This window comes from Festucalex cinctus, chromosome 21, assembly GCF_051991245.1.
Source record: "Festucalex cinctus isolate MCC-2025b chromosome 21, RoL_Fcin_1.0, whole genome shotgun sequence".
Taxonomy (NCBI): domain Eukaryota; kingdom Metazoa; phylum Chordata; class Actinopteri; order Syngnathiformes; family Syngnathidae; genus Festucalex; species Festucalex cinctus.
Window position 1 is genome coordinate 18,195,283 of NC_135431.1, and position 26,234 is coordinate 18,221,516.

The following is a 26,234-nucleotide window of genomic DNA, read 5'->3' on the forward strand; positions in this document are numbered from 1 at the left end:
GCCCTTGCCTGTTATTACAATACGCGCGTACACTGTGCACAACATATACCAGGGATGGGCAATTTAAATACTGAAGGGGGGCACAATTTTTGATCAAAGCTACTACTGGGGGGCCACGTGGGACCACACACTGTATGACAAAAATGCAATTTTAGATAGGGACAAAAGCATATGTGCTCTTAATATATTTCATTTTTGATAATATATTTCTCAATGTATCAAAGATCCAGCAACCAACAATAAAGGGTTTGAAGCAAACAAATATTTATATATCACGTTTTGTTTTTGTTTTTTTTAGTGCAAAGGGCTCTCTTGCATAAAAATTACCATTCATGTTGAACAACATAATTAAGTGCAAGACCTCATTTTGTGCAACCCCCCCCCCACACACACACATAAACATAAAAATCAACTCACTCAAATTTTAAATATTAGGGACTATATGTCCACTCATGTCCACTCACTACTCACGTTCTCATATATGGCAGTATTATTAGACTGCCTAAGTAAGCCTTGTCTGCCATCTAGTGTTGACTGGTAATATAACAACGTAAACACTCCACTTGAACTGCAGATACGCACATTTGACAATTTTCTTTTTAAATCACATTTTGTATTTTTCTCCATGACCCTTTTGTCGCCGTTCTTCGTAGAAAACATGTATCAAGCTAATTTTCTTGAGTGTTTAGATTTTTTTTTGGGAAAAAAAAAAAAAGCTTTAAAATATGGGGAAGGGGCGGTAAACGCTTAATTGTGGAAATTGTGCGTTAAATATTTCTTTTTGATGTAACGATCAGTGTTGCAGGTAACGCGTTTCTCAAAAAAATTGCTTTGCAAAATAACTAATAGTCTAAAAATTTGCTTTGCAAAGTAACTAATAGTCTAACGCAAACGCAACTAATAGTCTAACGCGTTACTTTATTCTACAAAGTAGTCTGATTAAAGTTACTGTCCAGAAATTCAATGCGTTACTCCACATTTCCATGAAGAAGGCAAAATATCTCACTGTTGTAACAGTCACAAACAACTGCCGCTAACTATGAAGATGAAGCGGAAGTCATTGATCACCACACTGAATTCAGCCATGGTCTGGTCGTGAATGGTTTGCACATTCAAAACAAAAGTGATGATACTTTTCCTACTAGTTTTATTAACCAACAGGCACACAACGCAACAAAAAAGTGTATATTATGGACCATTAAAGTGGTAAAAAAATAATTTATTGTCATTCTCAACTGGTCCGTGAAGCATTATGGGATGAGGTCGTCTCCGCCCTCTCGCCAGGGGGACTGACGTCACAAAGGTGACTTGTCTGACACAGCGCGCGCGCGCACAACGAGTGACAACATACAACTGGAGACAGTTAGCAGAAGCCGGTGCCGCACATCTCGGTATTTCCCATGGCTATCGAGTCCTCTCGGTGCACTTGTATGTCCCGGGCCGGCGTTGGTACTGCGCGCGAGCCAAAAAGAATAACTCCCGTGACGATCCAATGCATGGATTCAAACGACACAGGTATGTCCCACAGCCAACACACCAGCTATGCTAAAAGCACACTGCAAGTATCTCATTTCTCAGTTTGTGGCTCCCTGTCAATGTCTACAACTAGCATGAGCAGCAGATAGGAGAACTGAGACGTGCCCGCGATTACGTCATCAAACTCAAAATGAACGACAGCCCAAAAAAACAAAACATAAACAGTAGTGATTCCGTGGTCATCATCGTGTCTCAGATTAAAAAAAACAAAAAAACATGTCATACATTAACCATAAATGAATGTGATGGCAAAAGAAAAACAAAAATTGTTAAAAACAAAAATTGTTGATTAAAAAGGGAAATGAACTTTTGGAAATATTTTTGCATATATTAAGTGGTTAAAATGTGTTTGATAGATTTATTGTTCCATAAGGTGGCTTCATATTTCTTTTGGCTGGACGGTAGGTTTATTTCATGTCTTAAATTTATGTTTCTGAAATACTTCACAATGTGCACATATTCTGTTTAATTGTGTTGGTGTCTGTCTAAAGGTTAAATAGTTATATTTAACATTAAATTATCAACCTTTTGTTTACCTGATCCTTATTTTGAAGAGAAAAACAAAACAAAACAAAAAAATTATAACTGTCAATAACTACTAATAAATATTTAAACTGATACATTTTTCAGTCATATCGCCCAGCCCTTTGTTGCGGTATATTATATAATTGATTCAAAATATAAAAATATAGAAGACATATTTGTTGTTGTTCTTTTTTAACACATTTGTAGATACTGTAAAAATTTGTGGTATTTTAAGATTAATGTTTACAAGCAACAAATGTCACTATAAGTTTTGAATATTGAAATGAATCGTATCGAATCGAAAATTGTATCGTCCCAAACTTAATCGAACCGTATCGAACCGTTCTGTTCTGAAAGATAATCGTTTTTTCAATCGAATCGCAACCTGTGTATCGAGATGCATATCGAATCGGCCTCATTTCAGAGATTCCCACCCCTAGTTTTCAGCATGCACGAGTTGACTCAAGTGTACACACTGGAATAGCGGAACAAACAATAGAGGAATTAAGGGGATTTTCATTTTCAACCTGGATAGATTTTTATTTTTTGTTTTATAAAAAGTATTTACGTTACAAGAATTCAAGAGAGACTGCCTATTTTGTTTTTCATAAAAAACAAACAAACTTTATTTTCATGTTAAAAATGCACTTTCAATAAAGTATTTGGAACTCCGTTTCTACCGCATTATTTTTATGTTGAGATGGTGTTATCGGCAGCTGCTGAAAGTAACTAAAAAAGTAACTTTTGATCTAACTTAGTTACTTTTAAAATCAAGTAATCAGTAACGCAATTTAGTCACTTTTAAAACCAAGTAATCAGTAAAGTAACTAAGTTACTTTTTCAAGGTAACTGTGGCAACACTGGTAACGATACACAATAATTAATTAACCATAAAGCAGGTGGTGTTTGCATATTTCTAAATATTCATACATTCTTCAACCAGACTACTTTATGACTCACTCGCCTTTCCGTGTTTATAGCAGAAAAACTATTTTAAAGACAAGAACTAGCTGCAGGTTAACAGAGGCTAGGCTAGGTGTCGTGGTTCTCAAGAACCCTCATCCAGACACCTGTGTTATTTGAGGGAGTCATGCAAAAACAGGCTGGATATGGGTACTCAAGGACCGGGGTTGAGAACCTAGTACTAGTTAGTGGTCTCTCACCACTGTCTCCAGTGTTTTACTCTTAGTCATGTTGGGTGTTTTTACCTGTGTGTTTTGCACCATTATCCCATTGGAAGACCCAAAAATTGCAGCTGAGAAGCATCTGACATTAGGAAGCAAATTCCCTCCAAAATGCCTTGATAGTCTTGAAATTCCATATTTCACGTTGTGCCAGATGTGGAAAACTTCACCATTTAGATAAACAGACTGATTACAAGTTTGAAGACACCTGTGATGCTACCTCAAGGTCATACCTTACTTTAACATGACCCACGGTCAAATTATTTTCAATCTTTTATAGAGGTACCATCATTTTTACCCAGCCATTTCATTCAAAAGCATTGTTTGATTTACAATGGGTACTTTTCAGCAATTTCCCATTAAATACTACCCAAATAGCCTTTTTATTTGACCATTTATGACTCAAACATCTTCTAATTAGCAGATTAACACCTTAGCTGTTCACAATGGGTAATCCTGCAAGCGTCTGGCCAATAGTTTTCAGACTGGATTCGGGTTCGAATTTCCCGCCCCCTCTTCGGATGTGCCATCATACACACAGTGTATACTGAAAAAGGGAGTGTGCACTGTGCAGTTTCACTTTTCCGCCACATGTGGCAGTAGTGATTCAAAATTCAGTTTTCTACATTGAGCAGCTTTAACAGCAGGGTTATCTTTTTTTTTTTTTGTCTATGTGTAGGCGATATTGTCTCCTTGTTTCATTGCTGGAGTCGGGCCAAAACCTTGTACCTCCAAAATTGGAAGGAGGAATAAAATAACCACAAAACTTGGGTTGTTTCAAAACAACCCAAAGTTGGGTCAAATTGACCCAAATAGCGTGTTGGTCCAATTTTGGACAAAAATGGGGTTATCTTTTACACAGCAGTCTTAATGGTGTGGTGATTTCACATTTCATCACTATTTTGAAGCAACTCTACAATAGTCCTTTTTGAGTAAGTGGTGGATAAAAGTTGTACACCAACCCTGCTTCTTGGGGTCACTGAAGTAAAATTTATATGTTAACTAATACAGGTGTGGCTTCAAGCCAAGCTCGTATGTTTTGCAAGTGCCATATCATATAGGGACTAATATTTTTCACAATATTTAATCCATCCATCCTCTTAACCGCTTACTCCTCACAAGGGTTGTGGGGGGCTGATGCCTATTTTTTTTGCCACATTTCAGATTGAATTTTATTTTAATCTCAAAAATATAGCAAAATGTGGCATCTTTGATTGATTTACTACACAGAATTGTTTAAGTATTGGGTTATATTTTAGCAAAATACTAAATTATTTTTTAATTTAGGTGGTAGTACCAGTAGGTATCCCCCCAGAGCCACATAAGTAGCCCGCTAGACTGTTCTAAAATTAGCTCAGCAGTGATGAGATATTTGTGATTTTCTAGGAATGTTGTAGTAATCATTTAAAAATGTAAACACTGACAGAGATTTATAGAAATAAAGTGTTGCATATAGTATCTGTTTAATTATTATGAGAAGTTGTTAACTTGATGAAATGTCTGCATAAATTAATATCATAAAGGGGCAAGCCAAAAAAAAAAAAAGCACAAGCAATAAAAAAACAGTGCATTTCTTTATTTCAGAGGCCTGTTCAGTGAAGGTGGAGCCTTAAAAATTATTTGGAGAACTATACTTTGACACGGTGACAGAGCTGTAACACAAAACACAGCGCCACATGAACTTCTTAAATTTACACAATGAATCACTCTGTCCCTTAGTGCCACTTCCTCATGTTTTGAATGGTACTGAAGAATTTCTCTTTAAAATTAAGCTAGAGTTCAACAGAGTGGCACAAAGCCTGGTTTCACATTCTGCTGCTGTTGAGTGAAGTCCTCAGTGACAAACAGCAGCTGGAAACTGAATGCCAGCAGAAGAGAGAGAGAGAGAGAGAGAGAGAGAGAGAGAGAGAGAGAGAGAGAGAGAGAGAGAGAGACAGAGACAGAGAGAGAGAGAGACTCAGAGGACAGACAGTCTTCTCATCATGTTGTTATGTGTCATGGTGGGCTATTTTCCCTTGGCTCAAAGAACATGCTGCAGAGGCCCTGGAATTTCCGTTTATTGTCGTACAAGAGCTGGTGGCAGGAAGTGAACGATCGGCTCTGACTCCTGGCTTTGTTCACTGTCTCAGCGATCCAGGAGAATCCCCGAGTGCGGGACAGAGGGGCTTTAAGTCTCGACGGAGGCATGAAGGGTCACCGTCTTACCAAAGCCTCCTTGTCTTGACATGTGTGAACCCCTGAACTTGTCTTTTGCGATGAACTTGAGACCAGCCTGCACGTCACTGGCCCAGGCGCTGCTGACATTCGCCATAGCGCTGCAGCGCACCCCATAAGTCCTCATAACAGATGTTTCTGTGCGACGGCAGGGAGCTGATAACAAAGACCAAAACTTAGAATACAGGAAAACACAGTTAAACAGTATTTGCAATGCAATTACTGTGGTATTATAGAAATACTATAACAGGGGTGTCCAAACTTTTTCATTTGAGGGCCGCATACAGAAAATGAGAAGGCCGCAAGGGCCACATAATGTTGTGAAGAGAAATTGTGTTTAGTCCTAAAAATGGTGCAAATAATTTATTTGTACTTTGGCATATTTAGAAAAATGCTACAGTATATAAACCAATTTATTTGTAATATGGCAAGTAGGGTTATTATAGCTTGGGAATTTTTCATTTTAGTTAGTTTTTATTAGTTTTCAGGGTGGTTCTGTTAGTTTAGTTCTTTAAAAAATGCTTAGTTTTAGTTTAGTTTTTAGTTTCAGTATTAGTATTTTTTTTTTAAGAAATGTGTATTACTTGTACGCAATATTTAAAAAAACACCATGGGAGCGAAATCATCTGAAGGTGCTTTTCTATTGGCTGCTGCTAGATGACGTCACGTCTGTGTGACATACTTTCAAATGTCATTATTCCGGTTTATATCAAAATAGGGGCTCATGCATTAAATTAATTACCAAAGACTTAAAACGAAGGACGTTTGCTATAATTATAGTTAGTTTTAGTTAGTTTTGTAAACATAAAAAATAGCTTCAGAGTTTTCGTTTTTTAAAAAGCATTTTTGTTTTTATTTTATTTTGTTAAGAAATAGTTTTTTGAATTTTAGTTTTAGTTAACTAAAATAACATTTAATGACATCTGTTTTTCGATACCCTCCCTTCTTGCTTTGACCAACTCCAAACAGTTTTGTTTTGATTATTTATTTGAACTGAGTCAAATGCCATTTTTAGCATATGCCGCGGGCCACTGAAAAATGGATGGAGACCCGCAAATGGCCCCCGGGCCGTAGTTTGGACACCACTGTACTATAAATATATACATTAGTTGGCTTTACATACATTCAAATGGATTTTAAAATAAAGATGTACTTATATACACTTTCAGCAGTAATTTATGGGGTTTCACAAACATGGCATTACCATTAATTAAGGAATTACAGCCATTTTATGCCAAACTCTAATTTCATAATTTGGACCGTGGACCAAAGTAACCATAACAATATTGAACTTTTAACAGGCAACAATTGCCCAAAATTTAGCCTGAAAAAAAGAAAAGAAAAAAGTATTACAAACGACCATTTATTACATACCACATTAAAAAAAGTCAAAGCACTATCAATCTGCTATTATGGGATGTGATAAATTTAAATGCTTTTGGTCAGTCCTCAATAAAATACAAAATAATTTATGTTGTTGTGATTTACTACATTCACATAAAATCGAAATGACAAGGAAGATCAACTTAAAATGGCAATAGAAATGTTGTAGTAAGTACATCTTTACCGTAAATGTCTTAACATGGTACCAGTTGTTAGAAATTAGTTAAAGATCAGAACCATGCCAAGATGTTTTTTTTTCTTATATTTGGTGAAAAGTGGAGACAATTGATTGGAAATGTGAGCTTCGTAATGCATGTTTTGTGTCATCAGTGTTGGATGATAAACAAGCAAATGTCTTACATGAATTCAGTGAGTCTGATGTGCCAGGGGAGAAAGCCCAGAGTGCTGTTGACAGGACCAAACTTCACCACTAGCTCTGGATCTGGAATATTTTTGGACTCTGGGAAAACAGCACAGCACGCTTCTCATATTATCTGCTGGGTTACGTTCATTAAAAAAAAAAAAAAAAGTCAACTAAGATAAGAATATACAAACATCAATTGCAATGAAGTTGGGATGCTGTGTAAAATGTACGGTAAATAAAATCAACCTATTTCCATTGAATACACTACAAAGACCAGATATTTAATATACAAACTGATGAACGTTCTTGGGTTTCTTGCACATATTGTCATGATGGTGTCATGAAGGGGTGATGTTTGAGTGATGTTTTGTCTCATGAGATGTTTTTTGTTTTGAAATGTTTTAGTTGTATCATCAAGTTTCAACTGAAGTGACGTTTGAGTTCGTGTCCTGTTAGTTTGGGTTCATGACTGTGAGGTCAAGTGTCAGGGACTAATGCAATAATTGTCTGTTAGGTACTGATGTAACAAGTGTCTGTTTACAAAACGTGATGTTCGTGATGGCAACCTTTAATCCTTTAGGTGATGTCTGGACCTATGTGATGTCGTTCTTTAGTCCTTTACGATTCACTGTCTGTAGGTGCAGTCGGAGAATTGTGTGTGGTTTGCCGGATTATTGTCCACCTGTCCTGTGTACAGCGTTTCTGAGTTTCTGCCTCGATGTGAATAAATAGATAAGATCTTATTTGTGTCTGCATTTGGGATCCAAACCTCTCCGTACACAGCACATGAAACAGAGGCTACAAAAAAAAAAAAAAAAAAAAAAACTGTAAATGTTGGGGAATGTTTAAAAACAACATTACCTATTTGGAACATTCTACAGGTGAGCAAGTTAATTAGAAATAAGTGCCACGATTGTCTATAAAGAGCACCCCAGAAAGGCTCAAGTTGTTCACAAGGCAAGCAAAGGAGTCGCCACATTGTGAACAAATATGTGAACAACAATACAGAGAATCTTAAAAGCGTTTCTCAACATATAATTGCAAGGAATTTAGGGATTTTATCACTTATCAGTATCATCAAAAGATTCAGAGAATCTAAGGAAATCTCTACAAGTGGTACGGCCGAAAACCAACATTGAATGCCGTCAGACGGCATTGCATTTAAAAGCAGCATCATTTAACATAGTCAACCTCATCCCATTTTTATTTAGTACATTTTTAGTTGGCTATAAATCTTGCATTTTACTCTTTATTTTAGTCCAAAAAACAATTTTATTCATCTAGTTTTAATCAACAAAAATTGTCAACATTTTAGTCTAGTTTTAGTCAGGATAATCATTTTACCCTTGTATATTTTTTGTTAGCGGATAATGTTTAACATTTCAGATCTAAAACTTTTTCACATAAAATTTTCCTCATCTTTTTGATGAAAAACAACTTGACACACAATTACAACAGCAACAAGTGGCTACTATGGCTCCATGCTATGAGCTTGTAAATTAGCCAGCATTAGTTAGCGGTCTGATTAACATTATTGTTGGAGCGTTATAGGCATTGGATTAATGTTGCATTGTAACTATAATTAAATTTCCTTTTTTTTTTCTTTTTTTTTTAAACTTTCACCGCGAATCCACCTCCTGTTTGTCCCATGTTTTTGTGCATGGTAACAGATTAGCAGAGACAAGATTTTACAAAATCACATTTTTCCTCTCATTTTTGTTCATGAACTAAAACGTCCATAGATTTTAGTCCAGTTTTTAATAAGCGACGTACATTTTTATCTCGTCTTCATTAGTCGATGAAAATGCATGCTGATTTAGTCCCAGTTATTGTTTATTAATGAACGTTTTAGTCCCATGAAAAATGTGTGTCGACGAAGTTATTTTTGTTTAGTTTTCGTTGACGAAATAAACACTAGTGCGGTGGTCTGATGAGTGCACATTTCAAATTGTTTTTGCAAATCATGGATGTCGTGTCCTCCGGGCCAAAGAGTTGAAGGCCCATCCGGATTGTTACAGTGCAAAGTTCAAATGTCAGCCATGGTGTGTGCATATGTTAGTGCTCATGGTACAAACAGGTTGTGGAACAATAGCTGCCATTACAGAAATCTCTTTTTCAGGGCCATCTTTGCTTCTTTCAAGAAAATACCAAGCCACATTCTGCATGTGTTACAGCATGGCTTCATAGTAAAAAAACGTGAGAACTACAATGGCCTGCCAGCAGTCCAGACCTGTATCCGATTGAAATGTGTTAGAGCACAAAATATGACAACGGAGACTCTGGATTGCTGAACTTGTTGAAGTTGTACATCAAACAAGTATGTGAAATAATTCCACTTACAAAACGTCAACAAATAACATCCTTAGTTTCAAATGCTGTTGTTAAAAGGAAACGTGACAAAAACACTTTGCGAAACATGCCCACTGTCCTAGCTTTTTGGAGTAATTATTTGTGTTAAATAAATATAAATAAACAGTGTGCACATTAAATATATTGTCTTTGTATTGTATTATAGGCTGAAAAGGATTTCAAAATCATTGTATTTCATGTTTTACACAAGGTGGCAAATCATTCGATCAAGTAATCCACAAAAAAAAAATAAAAATAAAAAATAATAAAACCAATTCAATCTTCCATCCGTCCATTTTCTGAACCGCTTATTCCACACAAGGGGCTCCAGCCCACTCAGCTGGCTTTGTTCAGTAGGTGGGATACACCCTGAATTGGTTGCCAGCCAATGCACAGTATAATTCAATCTTCATTAATAATATCAGGTCAGACTAGTTCTTCAGAACGTGAAGGTTAGTGACCCGGTCCTCTCCCTGGGACTTTGCATACTGCAGCATGTCTAGAGTAATGACATCTGATTTCTTAAGCACGACAACTTTCTCTATGCATTCAAGACATCTCGGGGTGCTCCTGTGTTTAGGGCTGGGCAATAAATCGAATTAATTCGATACATCGTCATTTTAAAAAATCAAATCGTTGAAAATTTGCTAAATCGTGAAATCGAATTTTGTCTTCTGGATGATTAAAAGCTGTTGTTCTTATGTTCTGTTACATCCAAATGCTTTTATGTGATGTAATTTTGCATTAAAACTGATCTAGAATCAGTATATGTTACTGGTGTCTGAACATTTTGCACAGGAATTATTTTTGAATAAATGAAACCTTGAAGTAAACGTTTGTTGGATTTATTAGGTTAAAATCGATTAAAATCGTAATCGTCCTGAATGACTGCAAAAAAAAAATCGAGATTTTTTTTTGGCCATATCGCCCAGCCCTACCTGTGTTTATTAAATAAATAAATAAATAAATAAATAAAAATCTGCCTTCTCTTTTTCTTGAAATTGGCTGTTTTTGTCGCCAACCTTTCTTTCATAGCATTATCTTTTCCTTCCACTTTGTGTTACTTTAAAATTATGTTTCGCGGAAAGCTGTCATGGGGCCGAGCTATGGTTGCTCATAAGTGATTTTAAAAAATAATAATAATAAAACACACACACACACACACACACACACACACACACTGCCCAGCGCAACATGGAAAACCCTTAGGGGCTGCATTAACATTCAAATTTGATGTCAAGCAGGAGACCGCAAAATGTCATCCTGTGGGCCGCAAATGGTCCCCGAGCAATGAATTTGAGACCCCTATACATTATATATCTACACAACAAGCTTCTGAATGTGATTTCGTTTCACATGGGTGACAATCACCTATTCAATTGATTTTGAACCTTTGAATTACAGCAAACGTGTGAATATAATATTTCTTAAAAAGTTACTGGTCTTTTTGATGTTTTAACACAAGCTTTCAGTCCCTTAAGTAATGCATGCGGCACAATGAATTATTTATGCATTGCTAGCATCAAGGCAGTTGCACCAAATGGATTATTCCAAGATTACATTAGATGGTAAAATAGGACTGGGCAGTCAATTACCGGTAATCCATTTTGGAGTCAAGCTAAAGTTTTGCCTCACAAATTTTTTTATTTTTATTTTTTAAGCATCTTCAGTAGTGGGCATTTCTACATTGATTATGCCAGCATAATCAGTCAAGTCTACTGTAAGTACGGTAAGTAGTTTGCTCAACAGCTATCCCAAGCATAGGGCGGACAACTTATTCAACATTTGCAACAGAGACATGAAATTGGAGCACGTGCACGAAGAAACAGACATTTGTGGAATCATTTTCAAATAGCTTTACATACTCCCAAGACAGAAGATCGAGCAAAGGCAGTTGCAACATTGTGGTCATTTATGCGGTTAAAAGGTAGTGAAGTAGCAACATATTGATCTACTAACTTCAATGGACGGAACATGAAATAAACATCCCTGAGTAATAATTGCTATAATAAAATAGCTCTCTATCCATGCTACAAGTGACCCATCAGAAGGGGTTTCAGTTTCCGGCTGTGGCTTTATAACATGGAACAGGACGTGCCAAATGCATGATGTTTTAGACACGTCATGAAAATGCGCAGCTTACAGCGTTACCTCTGAGCAGTGCGTCTAGCATCGAGACGGTAATGTCTTTGGAGCTCCTCTCTTTGTTTTCCACAGAATGACAGAGTTGCTGTGCAGCCCGAACAATACTCTGCTTCCCATCTTCTGGGGACAACACCTTCACTGTGGGCCTGCATGACAGCACTGAAACACACAAAAAACATTTCCCACTTACAGGGATGACTACAATATATCCCACCGGATGTCGAAGATTTTCAGGTGCATTCAAATATACAAATGATGTAGTCTAGTTGCGTTATCTATTAAATTAGTTTCAATTGACATTAAAAATATAAAGTCATCATACGAAATACCTTTACCATTTTCCAAATTAAATTATGACCCATGTTCCACACACCAAACTAGTTCACACATAAAATCATAAAGAGGAAAGGTGCTGCTACGTTCAGATGAATGTTTCGTACAAATTAGCATTTACATTTTGAAAACGTTTTTTCTTTTTTTTCAAACAAATCCATTTTAATTGAGATGTTTATGCAGTTAATACAGTATATTCATACAATGGTGTCACTAACGTTTATATAATTTTGTTGCTGTTTCAAATTGTTGCATTTCATGACATGACAAAAGAAATCAGAAAACAAAAATAATGTCCTCCCTCTTCTCCAAATATCAGTTCAGCACATGAAACAAGTCAATTGCCAATATTTTAAAAAATATATATTTCACAGTTCTCATTGCACACAGCCTTCTGAGATGCCAATGTATTTGCAGCCCTGTGCCTTAACAGCAAAACTGAATAGGAACACAGTGACTAACCCTACAAGTTGTATTATTCAGTTCAGCAGTGAGAAGTGACACCCGATTTGTGGCCTTTTCCGTACAATAATCACAAACAAGGAAATACACGAGTGAATTAGTGTGGCTTACCGTAAATTGTTATAATTGAAGCCATTAATTCTTACCCGACCGGTCAACCTGGTAAAATTAGATTTTTGATTGTAAAATACGCTGGGGAATTATTGAGACAACTTCTAAATCAATCTAGGGTTGGAGATACAGCCCCCTTCAATCAACTGTGCAGCCTCTTTTACAAAACAAAACAAAACAGAATTGTTACATTATCGCAATAGCAGAAAAATATTACAGTACTTTTTATACAGAACCCATTCATCACACGGAAAGCGGGTTCAGAGGTTACAGCTTGCTCCAGAACAGATGAGTGCTTTTTGGTGAACTGTCTTTAAGCTACATGAACCCCAGTAAGAGCTAGGTACACCAAAAGGAATTTAAACTGCCATCAAAACTGAAAAAAACACCAACTTTCCAATACCTACTTTGACCTTTTCATGATTGAATTTATTTAACTTTACCCTAGAGTAATGGCACAATAAAAGACTTCTGTACACCATTACATAACGCAGTGTCACAATCAGGCCATTTGAGCAGCTTGACAGATGTGCGGAAGCCTTACCATTATTATGGTGTTTGTTGGTGCAATCACTCAGAAACTCCACATTATATTTGGATCCCTCTGTACCTAACAGATGCTGCTGTTGTATCAAAATCACCTCAAGCAAACGGGAGTTGTTCTTCCTAAAAATACCTGGGAAAAAAAAATAAGTGTGACAGCATGAGGAGAAGAACACCAAACACTTTACAATACTGTAGTGACTAGTAAGTGGATATTTACAATTAAGGTATGACAATATATTGTTTTCATAAATGAGGTTGATCCTAAATGCGCATATTCCAAAACTTGGTACAGTTCACATTATGTTCTTTGATTTATAATCTACGATTATCTTGCCAAACTGTAACAAAAGAAACTGAGATTTGGAGAAGTTAGCCTCGACTGAGCAACTTCGCAAGTTGAGTGTAGTCGAGATATCAATTAGCTGTGACTTATAAACTAACCTCCACATAGGGTTGCACAGTATACTCTTACTAGAAAGCTACAGCAGTTTTTGTTCGAACGATAAAGGAAAAACAAGTGCATGCTTTTCACACGTGTACATTTTGTGCCAAAAATCTTCCTTTTGTGAAGTTTTAGACTATAGGCTACAAATCCCAGTGCCTGAAAGAATCATATTTTTGTTTAAAAACAGCAGTCAGTTTTTATTTAATCAAGATGGAATATAATTATTTTATACCTTCCATGTCATTTTTAATTGAAATAACTACAAAGGCTGGGAGTTGACAACTCTACCACTGAGCCATGTCACACCATTAATATATGAGACTTGATTGAACCGAGCCTAATTTTTCTGAGGGAAAGCAGTGCACATCTTAAACAGTTAGACTAACTTATTGGACATACACTATGGCAAGATAGGAGATAAACAAAATGAAGATAAGGCAAATGTGGGGTTCAACCAGGGTCAAACCATCGGTGGCTGCATACACAATAAACCCAAATGAATTTAAAATGGCTGGGGAATTGATCTATGTAAGAAATGTATTCAATGTGGGAAGAAAGTAGCGTTTAGTGCAAGCAATCGGTCAGCCTAAAACCTGACACAAATTAGTCTATCTTTAGAAGATACATTTACATTGTAGTGCCATTACATTAGATAGAGTAGTGTATGTTTACCGTGATTATCATAGATGCTGACATAAGATATACCAACAGCCATGCACCACACAACCAGGTTGGCGATGTCCGTGTAGCTGGGCTCCTCTTCGGCTACTATCAGGCCGATGTGGCTCGGCAACTTCTCCAGAGACCTGCCGTCAGTCAGCCACCGCTGTCGGCGATTAAGGGCGAATTTTCCGGCAGTGCCATTAGCGTCAGCGTTATGATTTAACTTCCTCCGATGGTCTGGGAAGCCAGCTATGGCCATTGGGAGTAACAATGTGGCCATCGCCCGTTCCCACAGCCGCCCCTTCCAGTTTCGAAGCCGGACACGAAGCCAGGAGACAAGTGCTCGGTTGCTGTGGAGCAGGAACAGCAAGAGCCGCCACAATAAACTGTACAACAGCGCCATAAATGTCCTTCACTAATTCTAAATTGTTTAGAGATATTATAAGTGCGGTACAAGCTTATTATGTCCAAGTACTAATTGCCTGACAAATCCTTGTCGATGTCACCCGCCTGCCGCCATGTTGCTCGCTCGCTGACAACCCCTGACCTCTGAACCCTCAGCGTGATTACACGTAACTAGCGGATTGGTTGACAAAACATGACGTCACAGAAAATGGGGCGTAGTCTGTACTGTGTAAATTATTGGCCTTCCCAAGACTTGTGCTTGGCTGATGCTTTTCTACAGGACAGCAGCAGAGGGCGAAATTGCGCAGTAAACATGTGGCAAGGAACTATGGTAATAAGAAACGAAGAAGACCAGCGAAGTACCGGCGGAACTTGAAGATGGTTTAAAAACACGGACTTGTTAAAAATTCCAAAATATATATATAAGAATGGCGTCTAAAGCACTGAAGCGAGCCGGCCTTTCTCCTGAGTTATGCGAACAACTCAAACGACATAAAATAGAAAGTTGTAAGGTAAGTTGCTTTAGATCCAAATCAATAGTGAGCAATATTTTTTCTCTTTCTTTGTAGTAGTAACAACAGTAGTAGTAATAGTAGTAGTAGTAGTAGTAGTAGCAGCAGCAGCAGCAGCTGTTGTTGCTGTTGTTGTTGTACTATAGGCCTACTCTAATTTGTAGGAGTAGTAGAAGAAGTTGTTTTTTATTTTTCTAAATTGTTACATTCTGAAATAAATTATTTACCTAGCAAAAGTACGAAATAAGCTTTCCAGACATTTTCAGATCATGTTTATTGCAGCCACATCTACCTATTCCAATCATGATACTAATTTCCATAATACCTAATTAATGTACTGTAATCAGTTTACTAAAGCATTATGGCAGTTCTTGGAAACGACCACAGACATGCAAAGAAATGATCAAACCATTGTGTTTTAGTTTATAAACTCGTTTCCTTGATTGTGAACACATGACCAAATGTTTACATGTCATCAGCAAAGGCAAAAATGTCATCTGAAACCTAACATTGATGTATGCTGAAAGAAAGAAATAATCGGGTCAGAAATAGCCCTTAATAATTTGATAAAATAACTCAAAAATACATTTTTCATTGGATGTCAGTTATTCCTGTATATGTGCTATAAGTAATCAGTGACTACCTAATCAAAATCACACCTGTGTTTGCAAATCTAATATGGCAGCCATTTACAAGTTGAAAGCGACTACTGACAGATGCAAATAAGTTGTTAATTATGTGCACCAAACTAGGTGATTTTTAAATTTATTTATACATGCAGGTACTGGAGAGCATAAACAAACTCTTCTTCAAAGTAACTGTCACATCTGTGTAGCCATTGTTCAGAAAATTGAAAATCAATAAAATGAAATGGCATCTTTGGGAAAAGCCATAAACGGGGATGACAAAAAGAAATTCCCTTCCAGCATACCTAAAAACAACAATAACAACCACAATTTTGCAAGGGGTATCCCTGCCATTCAGTGAAAGAAGTGACAGGGAAGTAGTGCTGTCGTTTGTGAATGTGTGGTCAGTTTTATTATGCTATTTTCCGACTTGAACTGTCTGTCCCAAATGACCATTTAACACCACAATTTTACCAATCTGGTTGTTGCCATATTATACATGAATGAAAACAATCATGTTTTATTCAGTATTATATTCCTCCACAGGATCTGTTGACACACACTGCTTTTGAAGCAATGTATGCTGCAGGATTGAATTACCAGAAAACTTTGGAGATGATGGAGACTGTGAGCAGGGTCATTGCTCCTCCACCCACTACGGTGGGTGCAAAATCTTCCCCATAATGAGCCTCATTATCTGGTTTGCATTAGTCCCCAACAGGGCCATGTTTTGACCTTCACACTCTTGGAAATTGTCATTGACATAGTTGCTTTCATATCATATCAACAAACTTTCTTCAGACATGTGGATGTGATTTTAATGACAATGGCAATAATGTATACTGTAATCAGTTGTAAACACACAATTCATAATCCATAACTTACTTTAGAACTTCTGCTATTTCTGACAGGCCTTGGAGTTGTGGAAGCATCACTCAGGTTCTTGCTTCTCGACATCAATACCTGCTCTGGACAAAGTGCTACGAGGAGGTCTTCCATGTGGAAACATCACAGAGGTACACCAAGAAATAAAATTAATTGGATTATGACTTCTGTCTTCTGCTTTGAACTCAATTCTCAACTTTATTTGTAAAGCACTTTAACCCAGCCATTGCTGCATACAAAGTATGTTTAAAGTAGGACTGTGGTTTTTAATTAGACCGTCAAATTGGTGCTGTTGTAAAATCAAGCTTTCTTTATCTTAGGCAGCTTCTCCTTTCTCAGGAGCACTTAGATTCAGTAATGCATGCTTGCGTTACATCTCTGCTGGATTACTGCAATGCAAACTTTATTTTGGAGTTAGACAGTCCTCGGAGAAGGCTTGCATCCAGGAAGGTCATTTAGCATAGATTTACCTTGTAAAGTGGATGACATCACCATGCCAAATAACAGGTGCATGACGCACCTTAAATATCTCAAGAAGAAGTTCAGTGTTCCTCAACTGAGAGGGTTGAGGCAAGCATTGATTGCTTCTCCTTAAATGTCCGAATGTTGCACAGAATTTTTTTGACGTTGAATTTTGTTCACTGAATTTTTTTGCAGGCAGTTTTTTACACTGATTTTTTTTTTTGAGACATTGACTTTTTTTTTTTTTACACTGATTTATTATTACATTGAATATTTTTCCCCTTTAATTTTTTTAAATGATGTATTTTTTTAACGTTAAATTTGAATGGTGAAAAAAAAAATCAGTGTTATAAATTTGATGCAGGAAAAAAAAAATCAGTGTTACAAATTCAAATTAAAAGTCTGATGGCACTGATTTACTTCCATAGACATGACTCAGAAGAAAGAAGATGTTAAGATTATTTGTGCTTGAAAGTACAATTTAACGTCACAAACCTTTTTTGACTGTATGTAATTGTAATCATCACACTTTGGGGTTGGTGTATAGGAGCACAATACAAGTTTATTTCTTGTATTATTCAAATTGTGTTTGGCTTGTAACATGGGGACATCACCCTAAAAATGTCATGGGCAGTAATTGTTGAGAAGAGGTTCCCCCATGCCCAAGCCAAACTTTTGGGCAATAATTCCAAAAGGTATGTTTGGTGCAAACACAACACTCATCACCACCAAAAGAACATCATGCTTTGTGGCTGTTTTCCTCTGATAGAACTGGAGCATGAGTCAAGGGGTGGTTAATTATTACCAGTTGCAAATACCAGTCAATGTTATTCAGGCTTCTGCTAGGGAGCAAAAAAAAAAAAAAAAGTCAGGAAGACTATGAGAACATCTGAACTTTATTTGGGGTTAATTAAATGCATTTTAAAATGTGGAAGTTGTGGGTATTGTTTTTTTTTTTTTCACCCAATTTATTTGTAAAGTGCACTAGTCGCCGTTCTGGTGAAAATCATTTTGAAATTAGTTATCATGGCCTCATTCTTTACATCACAAAATCCTGGCCTTTAAATACTTTTCTGTGGCCTTTTTCTAACTACCGTAAATGCTATCCATGCTACTCTTTATAGGTGACCGGGCCATCTGGCTGTGGGAAGACTCAGTTGTGTTTGATATTGAGTGTTGTGACCACTCTACCAAAGGAGTTGGGCGGTTGGGATCGCAGTGTGATCTACATTGACACTGAGTCGGCATTCTCTGCTGAGAGGTTAGTCTCTGCAGCCTCCCAATATCACAGGAAGCAGACAAAAAAATCCAAGTTTGTTCATGTCTCCGAGTTTGCATATTGGGTAGAATCATATATGAATTCTATATGAAAATCTGACAACTCATCTTGTTGTTGGTGTTGGTCATCCAAGTATTACTGTGTGTGGTACCAGGCTGGTGGAGATTGCACAGAACAGGTTCCCAGACTACTTCACCTCTAAGGAGAAAGTACTGCAGATGGCAGGTCGGGTCCATATCTTCAGGGAGATGACCTGCGAGGATGTCCTTCGCAGGTAGACCATACCAGAATGATTTTTATTTTCATCAGTGAAGCCACTATAAACATTGTCATTTGTCAATAGAACTAGAAAATCACAAATATTTTCTATACTGTATCTGAAATTTGTCATTTATTATACTCAGTATAATCCCTAAAAGGAAATTTCAATTTACACTCGACTGTATATTTTGTTGCACACCACAAGGAGAACTAAATCACACACACGCAAACTGTGCTGCACCAGGTGGCAGGGATACTGCCTGGCTAAAAGGCACCTCGTCAAGTAGTCAGGAGTTAGACTTGCATCTCTCCAGCAACTAGCAACTATTTTTTCGGTCGGGGTTCAAACCGTGACCCTTTTGGTCCAAAGCCCAAGTCCTTAAAGATGATCTTATGCCACCCTTCTTAGATAATAGCCATATGTGTAACCACAACTGAATATTGTTTTCTTTTGCACTACCTGCACTTCCTAAATGCATCTCTATTTTAATTGCCAGACTGGAGAAGTTGGAGGAGATCATCATCTCAACCAGAGCCGGCCTTATTATTCTCGACTCAGTTGCTTCAGTGGTTAGAAAGGAGTTTGACACAACGTTGCCTGGCAACCTGATGCACCGTAGCAACCTGCTAGGACAAGAAGCTACCACCCTCAAATATTTGGCCCATCAATTCGACATTCCTGTAAGTAGTTTTACAATGTGTGTTCTTTTTCCTTTACTTTCAAACAATGTAAGTTATCCATCCCATTTTTATCATGTCACTCTCTAAAGGAAACATCATACATTTATGCTTAGGTGCAAAGTTGTACGGAAAAACTTGATTTTGGGGGGGTATTATATAAATTATATGTAGGCAAGCAAAATAAACTCAGTATTCCACAACATGTCTTCTTTAAACACAACGTCTCTAAGTCTCTCCAAGGATTCCGTAAGGATTTGCACGTTGATGCTTCCTGGTGCATAGGCAGAAACAGTCAGAACCCATTCAACCACCAGAAGGCGGAGGTGAACTGCCACATACATTTAGCACAAATCAAAAGTTACCAAAAGGCAATAAGTATGCTTGGCACCTTTCATTTGGGGCAACTTGAGTTGTTCCTCATGACCTCTCACATCCGATCAGGTTCATTCCCTGACAGAGAGGAGAAATTTCACATCCCTCCAGAGTCTTTCTGTAGTTGGGCATTTGACCACCAAGGTGCCTTCCCTCTCTCACTGCATCTGACTCACTTGGCTCTCCCATGGGTGTTGAGCACATAGATCACTACATATCTTTGCAGACGGAAACACACTTAAGGTCTCTTAGCAGGATAGCGATGACACAAATCAATTTGATTGGACAATTACCAAATTTCTGGTTCTGCTTTTTCTATTTACTGACTCAGACTAGTTTTATTAGCCATTACAAAGAGTAATATAGTACGTGTATTGTACTTGAATGTATTTACATTCATAGAGTAGTTAGTTAGTTTTGCTACAACACGAAGGAATAATGATCCATTAAAGAAAAGTCCTATCTGTATGTACTATACATGGAGTGGTTAACACTGTAGTGTCAAGTAATCCCCACTAGATGGGAGTGGTGGTGTGCAGTAGCATTGGTTCTAAATTCAAGACCAAGAATTATAATCTTGAACATATGTAAATTTATGAAGCACATTGTATGGTAAGAAAAGGCTTAATGCTGATACAACCTAAAATTTTGTGACAATTGTTTTGATGTTTTCATTTTTTTCTTTCTTCTTAGAACTCAGTATTATTCATTGGCAACCTGCAAGAATCAATGTCGTCATCATCATCTCTCTCTCTCTCTCTCTCTCTCTCTCTCTCTCTCTCTCTCTCTCTCTCTCTCTCTCTCTCTCTCTCTCTCTCTCTCTCTCTCTGCATCTTTTGATATTTTCAGAGGTTGAATTTGCGAATAGAGATGTGCATACGAATTTTGGTGACCATTACATTTTGGTATCCATCCATCCATCCATCCATCCATCCATCCATCCATCCATTTTCTTGGCCGCTTATTCCTCACAAGGGTCGCGGGGGGTGCTGGCGCCTATCTCAGCTGGCTCTGGGCAGTAGGCGGGGGACAACCTGGACTGGTTGTCAGCCAATCGCAGGTTTTGGTGACCATTCATAGCATTTTTGTGTCATTAAGCGACATTTAACTCTTATAAATCCGCAGTTGACCCAAGGTTATGTAAACTTTCAAGCACAACTGTACATAGTGTCTCTGATTGGGTCCTTGAGGAAAATGTAACACAATTCATAACTCCAAACATTGCTTTTAGTGTGACTGGGACAATAATTAAGATAGGATTGTATTTCACGACCAACGTCAAGCCAAAAACTCTTGCAAAATGTGAATTTTAAGATGAGTTAATCTTGAGTTATTCATTCTAGAAAGATGAGTTGGAAAAACTCATAGTCAGTCACCATGGTAACAGACTTTGTGAACACCACTGGCAAAAATTATGGAGTCATTGCTCAAGGATGATCATTTGAATGTGTAATATTGGAGAAAATAGTCAAGTCACGGGATGTTCCAAAAATATAGATATTCAAACATCCACCATTCTGGCGTTAAGATATACTTAAAACAAGCAAGTGTTGTACAGTAGTCAGTGACCATTTTTTTGTAGAGAAAAGTATAGGAAAAAAATAAAGAATCACTTTGTTCTGTGGTATCAGCTTGGAATTTTCTGTTGTAATACAAACATCTACATCAGCTTGAATCTGCTAATTAATCAGCAGTTAAATTGGAGTACTCACACCTTGGGGAGCTGTGGCGCAAAATGGATTGACAAGAATCCTGGCTGTAATACAAGAGATGTCAATTGGAATGTTGCAAAAAGTGCCAAGGCCTGCAAATACAGTTGTGTTTGAAAGTTTAAATACCCTTGGGGTATGTAAACTTAGGAGCACAATTGCAGATGTACAATAGGTAAATGTCGCTTTTTTTTTTTTTTTTTTTTTTTTTTAAGAGCTCAGAATTGTTCATTCGGTAGTCTTACCGATTCAACGTCTTGTCATCATTGCTCTTTTTTTTTTTTTGTGTGTGTGTGTGTATGTGTGCGTGCGTGCGTGTGCGTGCGTGCAAATACGTATAAATTTATACTCATTCATTCACCTAAAACCTTATAAATATCCCATTACCCTTCGCCTTAACCAGGTACTTCAGAATCTTGCCAGAGTCGTGAGGTTTAAATGGTCAGGAGACCAGAGAAAAGGTCAGAAAAAAAAGAAATAAAGAGAAAAGAAAGGTAAATCAAAGTGAAATCCAGCACCGACCAAACACTTCCTGCCTTCCCCATGATTACAAAATCAAAGTCTTACGCCAACCCCGGAAGCCTCTAAATTCCAGCAAATTTAGCGAGATCTCAAGAGCCCAGAGGAAAAACTAAAGAGAGGAAGGAGGGAAGGATCGATAAGGCAGAGTGAGATCCATAGAAGCCAGTACATCCAATCCATCAAAGTGAAGTCCAGCACCAACAAGACCCCTCCTGCGTGGTTACAAAACCAGAGTCTTATGCCAACCCCAGAAACCTCATACTTCTAATAAATTAAGATCTCAAGTGACCAGAGGAAAAACTAAAGAGAGGAAGGAGGGAAGGATAGATAAAGCAAAGTGAGAACCACAGACACCAGCACCAACTGATTCAAGGGGCTGTGGGAGGGAGAGGGTACTTCTGTTGAGTTTCAGTAGATGCTGGTGCGACGGATCTGGCATGCATAAGGACCACCACCAAAGAAAGAAGCCGTCAACCGCGGTCCAGCAAAGCGAGCACTCCCCCCCCCCCCGGAATCCCCAGGCCGCGGCAGCACCAAGGCCACCCCCAAGCCACCCGAGCGGACACCGGTCGGCGAGCCGACCCAGACACCCGGAACACCCCCGCCCCAGCCCCGGCCCACACCCCCGAGCCCAAGGCCGCAGAACGAGGCCCAGCGGGCCCCCACAGCGGCCCACCCAAACCCGCCATCCACCACGATCCAGGCCCCACCACCCCCGACCCCCAAACCCCCGAACACACCCCGACCCCCAGCACCCAACCCCCCACCCACCCATACCTCCACCCCCCCCCAAACAAGCCGCCCCCCCCCCCAGACGGCCGCCACCCCCCCCGCGAACCCGGCTCCCCGCGAGAACCCCCCACCCCCCCCCCCCCGGAAACCGGCACCGGGCAGCAGCGCAGAGAGGGAAGATGTGCCCACCCCACCTCCAGCCGCGCGAGATTTGCACAGCGGCGGGAGGGGGGAAGCAGAGGAGGAAGCACCAGGGGAGAAGGCGGAACACCAGAACACCGAGCCCGGTGGGGAGAGGCCCCGGTCGTCACGCCAGAGTACTAGTGACACCTAACCCTGTTACTGAGTCCGCCAGCTCGCCGACTGGCGAGCTCTACCCTTACACCGTGAATGTGGCCCCACCCAGTGTATATACAAGTGTGTGCGTGTGGTGCATTAAAATTGGGAGCAGGTGAGTCGGAGCAGAGGGAAAAAAATTTCCCCTACTCCGACACACCCGTATCCCCCCCAAAAAAATGAATATGTATATGTGTGGTGCATTAAAAAAGGGAATGGAGGGACAAAGTGGTGGGGCAGGGACACAAATGGGGGGGACCACAGCGCTGCCAGGCACTGCAGTCCATCCCCTCTGATGGCTCCCCGCCCCAACTCACCCCTCCCCTTGGACGTGAGGTGCATTAAAATTGGAGGGGAGTTGAAGGGTGAAGACGGTGTTTCCACCCTTCCCCACCCCACCAAGAAATGTGTTGTGTGCCCTATGTGTATATTTACAAAGTGTATAGTGCAAGCTAGTGAAGTGAGTAAGAGGAGCGACCAGCGGGGCCTCACCCAACCCGGCGGGTGTAGGTGGCACGCCCGCCCCCCAGCACCCCCACCCCCACCCGCCCCCCACCTCATCCACCCGGCACCACAATGGGCGGACAGCCAGCGCAGCAGGGCTACCGGACAGCCCACCGGCCACCGGAGCCCGCCCGGGGCGCCAGGAGATACCGGAGTGGGGCAGGCCCCAAACCCTCGCCCGGCCCCCGGAGCCCGACGCCCGGGCCGGGGAGGGAGCCCCAGGCCCAGGGAGAGGGAGGGGGAGGGGCCGCAGGGCAGACAGGGAAGGGGGGAAGACGACAAGAAGGCGAAAGGACGGCTGCAGGGCAGGAGGCGGGGGGGGGGGGGGAGGGCGACAAGGGAAAAGGGACCGGGAGGCAGAGGAGGATGGGCGGGAGGAGGCGAGGAGGGAGAGGCGACGGGGGGGAGGAAGGGGGAGGGGAGAGGGAACCACGGGGCACACCGGAGGCCCACCCACCCCGAACCGCGCCGCCGGGCATGGAGCAGCGGACCGCGCCGGGACGGCACCGTCCCGGGCACCAGGGGAAGCACCCCAACACCGCACCCCACAGGGGGCCCAGGGAGCGGCCAAGACGCAACCGCCACCGAGCAGACAACGGGGGGGGGGGGGCAGAACCACCCCCGCCCGACCACAGGGGACGGCGTCAAGAAAATTGACTAATTAGCATGCAGTAACACCAAGTGTTGATGCTTAGTGCCCACTAGAAATAGATCTTAAGGAGTTATTGAGTATAGTGTCGTATAGTGTGGTATGCTCGAGCCCACTAGCAGCAACTAGGTTCCTGACTATATAAAAATAAAAACAATCAGATACAAAATACCAAATACAGAAGCAGCGAAAACAGAAGTTGTAACGATGTGGTGGCTCTCGTTAACAGGCAGAATCTTGGCAGGATTAAGTTGCCAAATTGAGATTAAAATATTCTATGTACATAGACCATATTTGTTTAAATCTTGATACTTGATTTTTATTTAAGGCAGAGATTTTTTCCATTGAGATATAATTTATTAGTAAGTTTAACCAGTGGTCGATATTTAGAGATTGTTTATTTTTCCAATTGACAAGGATTATTTTTTTTGCAATAGTAAGGGCTATAAATATAGATTGAGATTGTTTACATGGTAGCTCAGTTATTGTTAAGTCACCTAGTAAACACAATCTTGGAGATAAAGGAAGCCTACAGTTTAATATATCAGCGAGCTTTTCCAAGATTTTAGTCCAGAAATGCAGCACTGGAGTACATGACCATAAAGCATGAAGATAAGTATCGGCAGTGTTTTGTGAGCACTGGAGACAAATGTCGGAGTCAGAGAGTCCCATTTTTTTCATCATATATTGTGTAATATATGTTCTATGAAGTATCTTATATTGGATAAGTTGCAAATTTGTCTGTTTGGTCATTTTAAATACATTTTCACAGATTTGGGTCCAAAAGTCTGGTTCCGGAACTATAGACAAGTCTTTTTCCCATTTTAAAGTCGGTAAATACGTTTTATTTGTGTATAAAAATAACTTATATATTTTTGATATTTTCTTTATTGTTGTTGGAGAAAGCTTTATAATATCTTTAGCTAAGACCGGCAGTTGGAGCGTATCCTGAAGTGTTGGGATTTGTTTCTTAACCATATTTTTAACTTGCAGATAATGTAAGAAATTTCCCTTTTTTATTTCATATTTCTGGACCAAGTTTGTATACGATATAAACTTATTATCTGAGAAAAGATGATGAAGGTGTGTAATTCCTTTCTGCTCCCATAGGCTTAAATGGAACGACTGATTATTAAGTTGAAAGTCGGGGTTATGCCAAATGGGAGAGAGCCCACAGGGCGCCAATTGGGAGTTTGTAATTTCTAATGCCTTCCACCAGGCAGTCAGGGTGGCGGCTATCATTGGGTTTTTAAAACAATTATGTCGTCTTATTGATTTTGTAATAAAGAGTAAATCTGACAGTCTAAGATTATTACAATCCTTCTGCTCCAATTCCAACCAACAGTTAGTATCTCTGTTGGGTTGTGTCCATAGCACAAGATATTGTAGTTGATTAGCTAAATAATAGTACATAAAGTTTGGTGCCTCTAAACCTCCTTTAGATTTACTTTCCTGAAGAGTAGATAGACTAATTTTGGCTTTTTTTTTATTCCAATAGAATTTTATGATAGCAGAGTCCAGCGATTGGAACCAGTTAGACGTAGGTTTAAATGGAATCATTGAAAATAAATAATTAATCTTTGGTAAAACTTTCATTTTTATAGTAGCTATCCGTCCTATTAAAGAGATCGGAAGATTATTCCAGCGCTCCAGGTCACTACGGATACTATCCAATAATGGTGAAAAATTTAAAGAAGTTAATTCAGTTAACTTAGGTGAAATTTTAACACCTAAGTATTTTAAATTACCTGTAGGAAAGGAGTAGTGTGGATCCTGACTTGTAGGATTCCATGAATTTTCTGTAATAGGTAATAATGTTGATTTTGTCCAGTTAATAGAGTAATCTGATAAGTGAGAGAATTTAGTTATTAATTTAAATGCTTCCCCTAGCGAGATAGCAGGTTCTTCTAAATAGAGTAATATATCATCGGCATATAGATTAATTTTATGTTCTATTGTCCCGGAGTGGATTCCTTGGATCCGTCTATCCTGACGTATAGCTAATGCAAGCGGCTCAATAAATATAGCAAATAATAAAG

At 39.3% G+C, this 26,234-nt stretch overlaps 2 protein-coding genes across 3 annotated transcripts in view; one reads left to right on the forward strand and one right to left on the reverse strand.

Moving 5' to 3' along the window:
- The first annotated feature begins 1,361 nt into the window (after positions 1-1,361).
- Positions 1,362-26,234, forward strand: part of rad51b (RAD51 paralog B) — a 40,387-nt gene continuing 15,514 nt past the window's right edge. Inside the window, exons 1-6 of one of the 2 annotated variants that reach the window (XM_077510580.1) lie at positions 1,362-1,515; positions 16,350-16,463; positions 16,715-16,819; positions 18,275-18,411; positions 18,584-18,703; positions 19,188-19,371. In XM_077510580.1, coding sequence (XP_077366706.1) covers positions 16,380-16,463; positions 16,715-16,819; positions 18,275-18,411; positions 18,584-18,703; positions 19,188-19,371 — 630 coding nt within the window. In that variant the 5' untranslated portion in view covers positions 1,362-1,515; positions 16,350-16,379. Of the gene's footprint in view, positions 1,516-14,916; positions 15,178-16,349; positions 16,464-16,714; positions 16,820-18,274; positions 18,412-18,583; positions 18,704-19,187; positions 19,372-26,234 lie in introns of those variants that run through there. The other variant, XM_077510579.1, reaches the window with a different exon arrangement.
- Positions 4,807-14,844, reverse strand: nus1 (NUS1 dehydrodolichyl diphosphate synthase subunit). Its single transcript, XM_077510581.1, has 5 exons — positions 14,270-14,844; positions 13,151-13,282; positions 11,707-11,859; positions 7,203-7,302; positions 4,807-5,615 (listed from the first exon to the last, which is right to left on the reverse strand). The coding sequence occupies exons 1-5, from the start codon at positions 14,661-14,663 to the stop codon at positions 5,525-5,527; spliced, it is 870 nt and encodes a 289-aa protein (XP_077366707.1). The 5' UTR covers positions 14,664-14,844; the 3' UTR covers positions 4,807-5,524.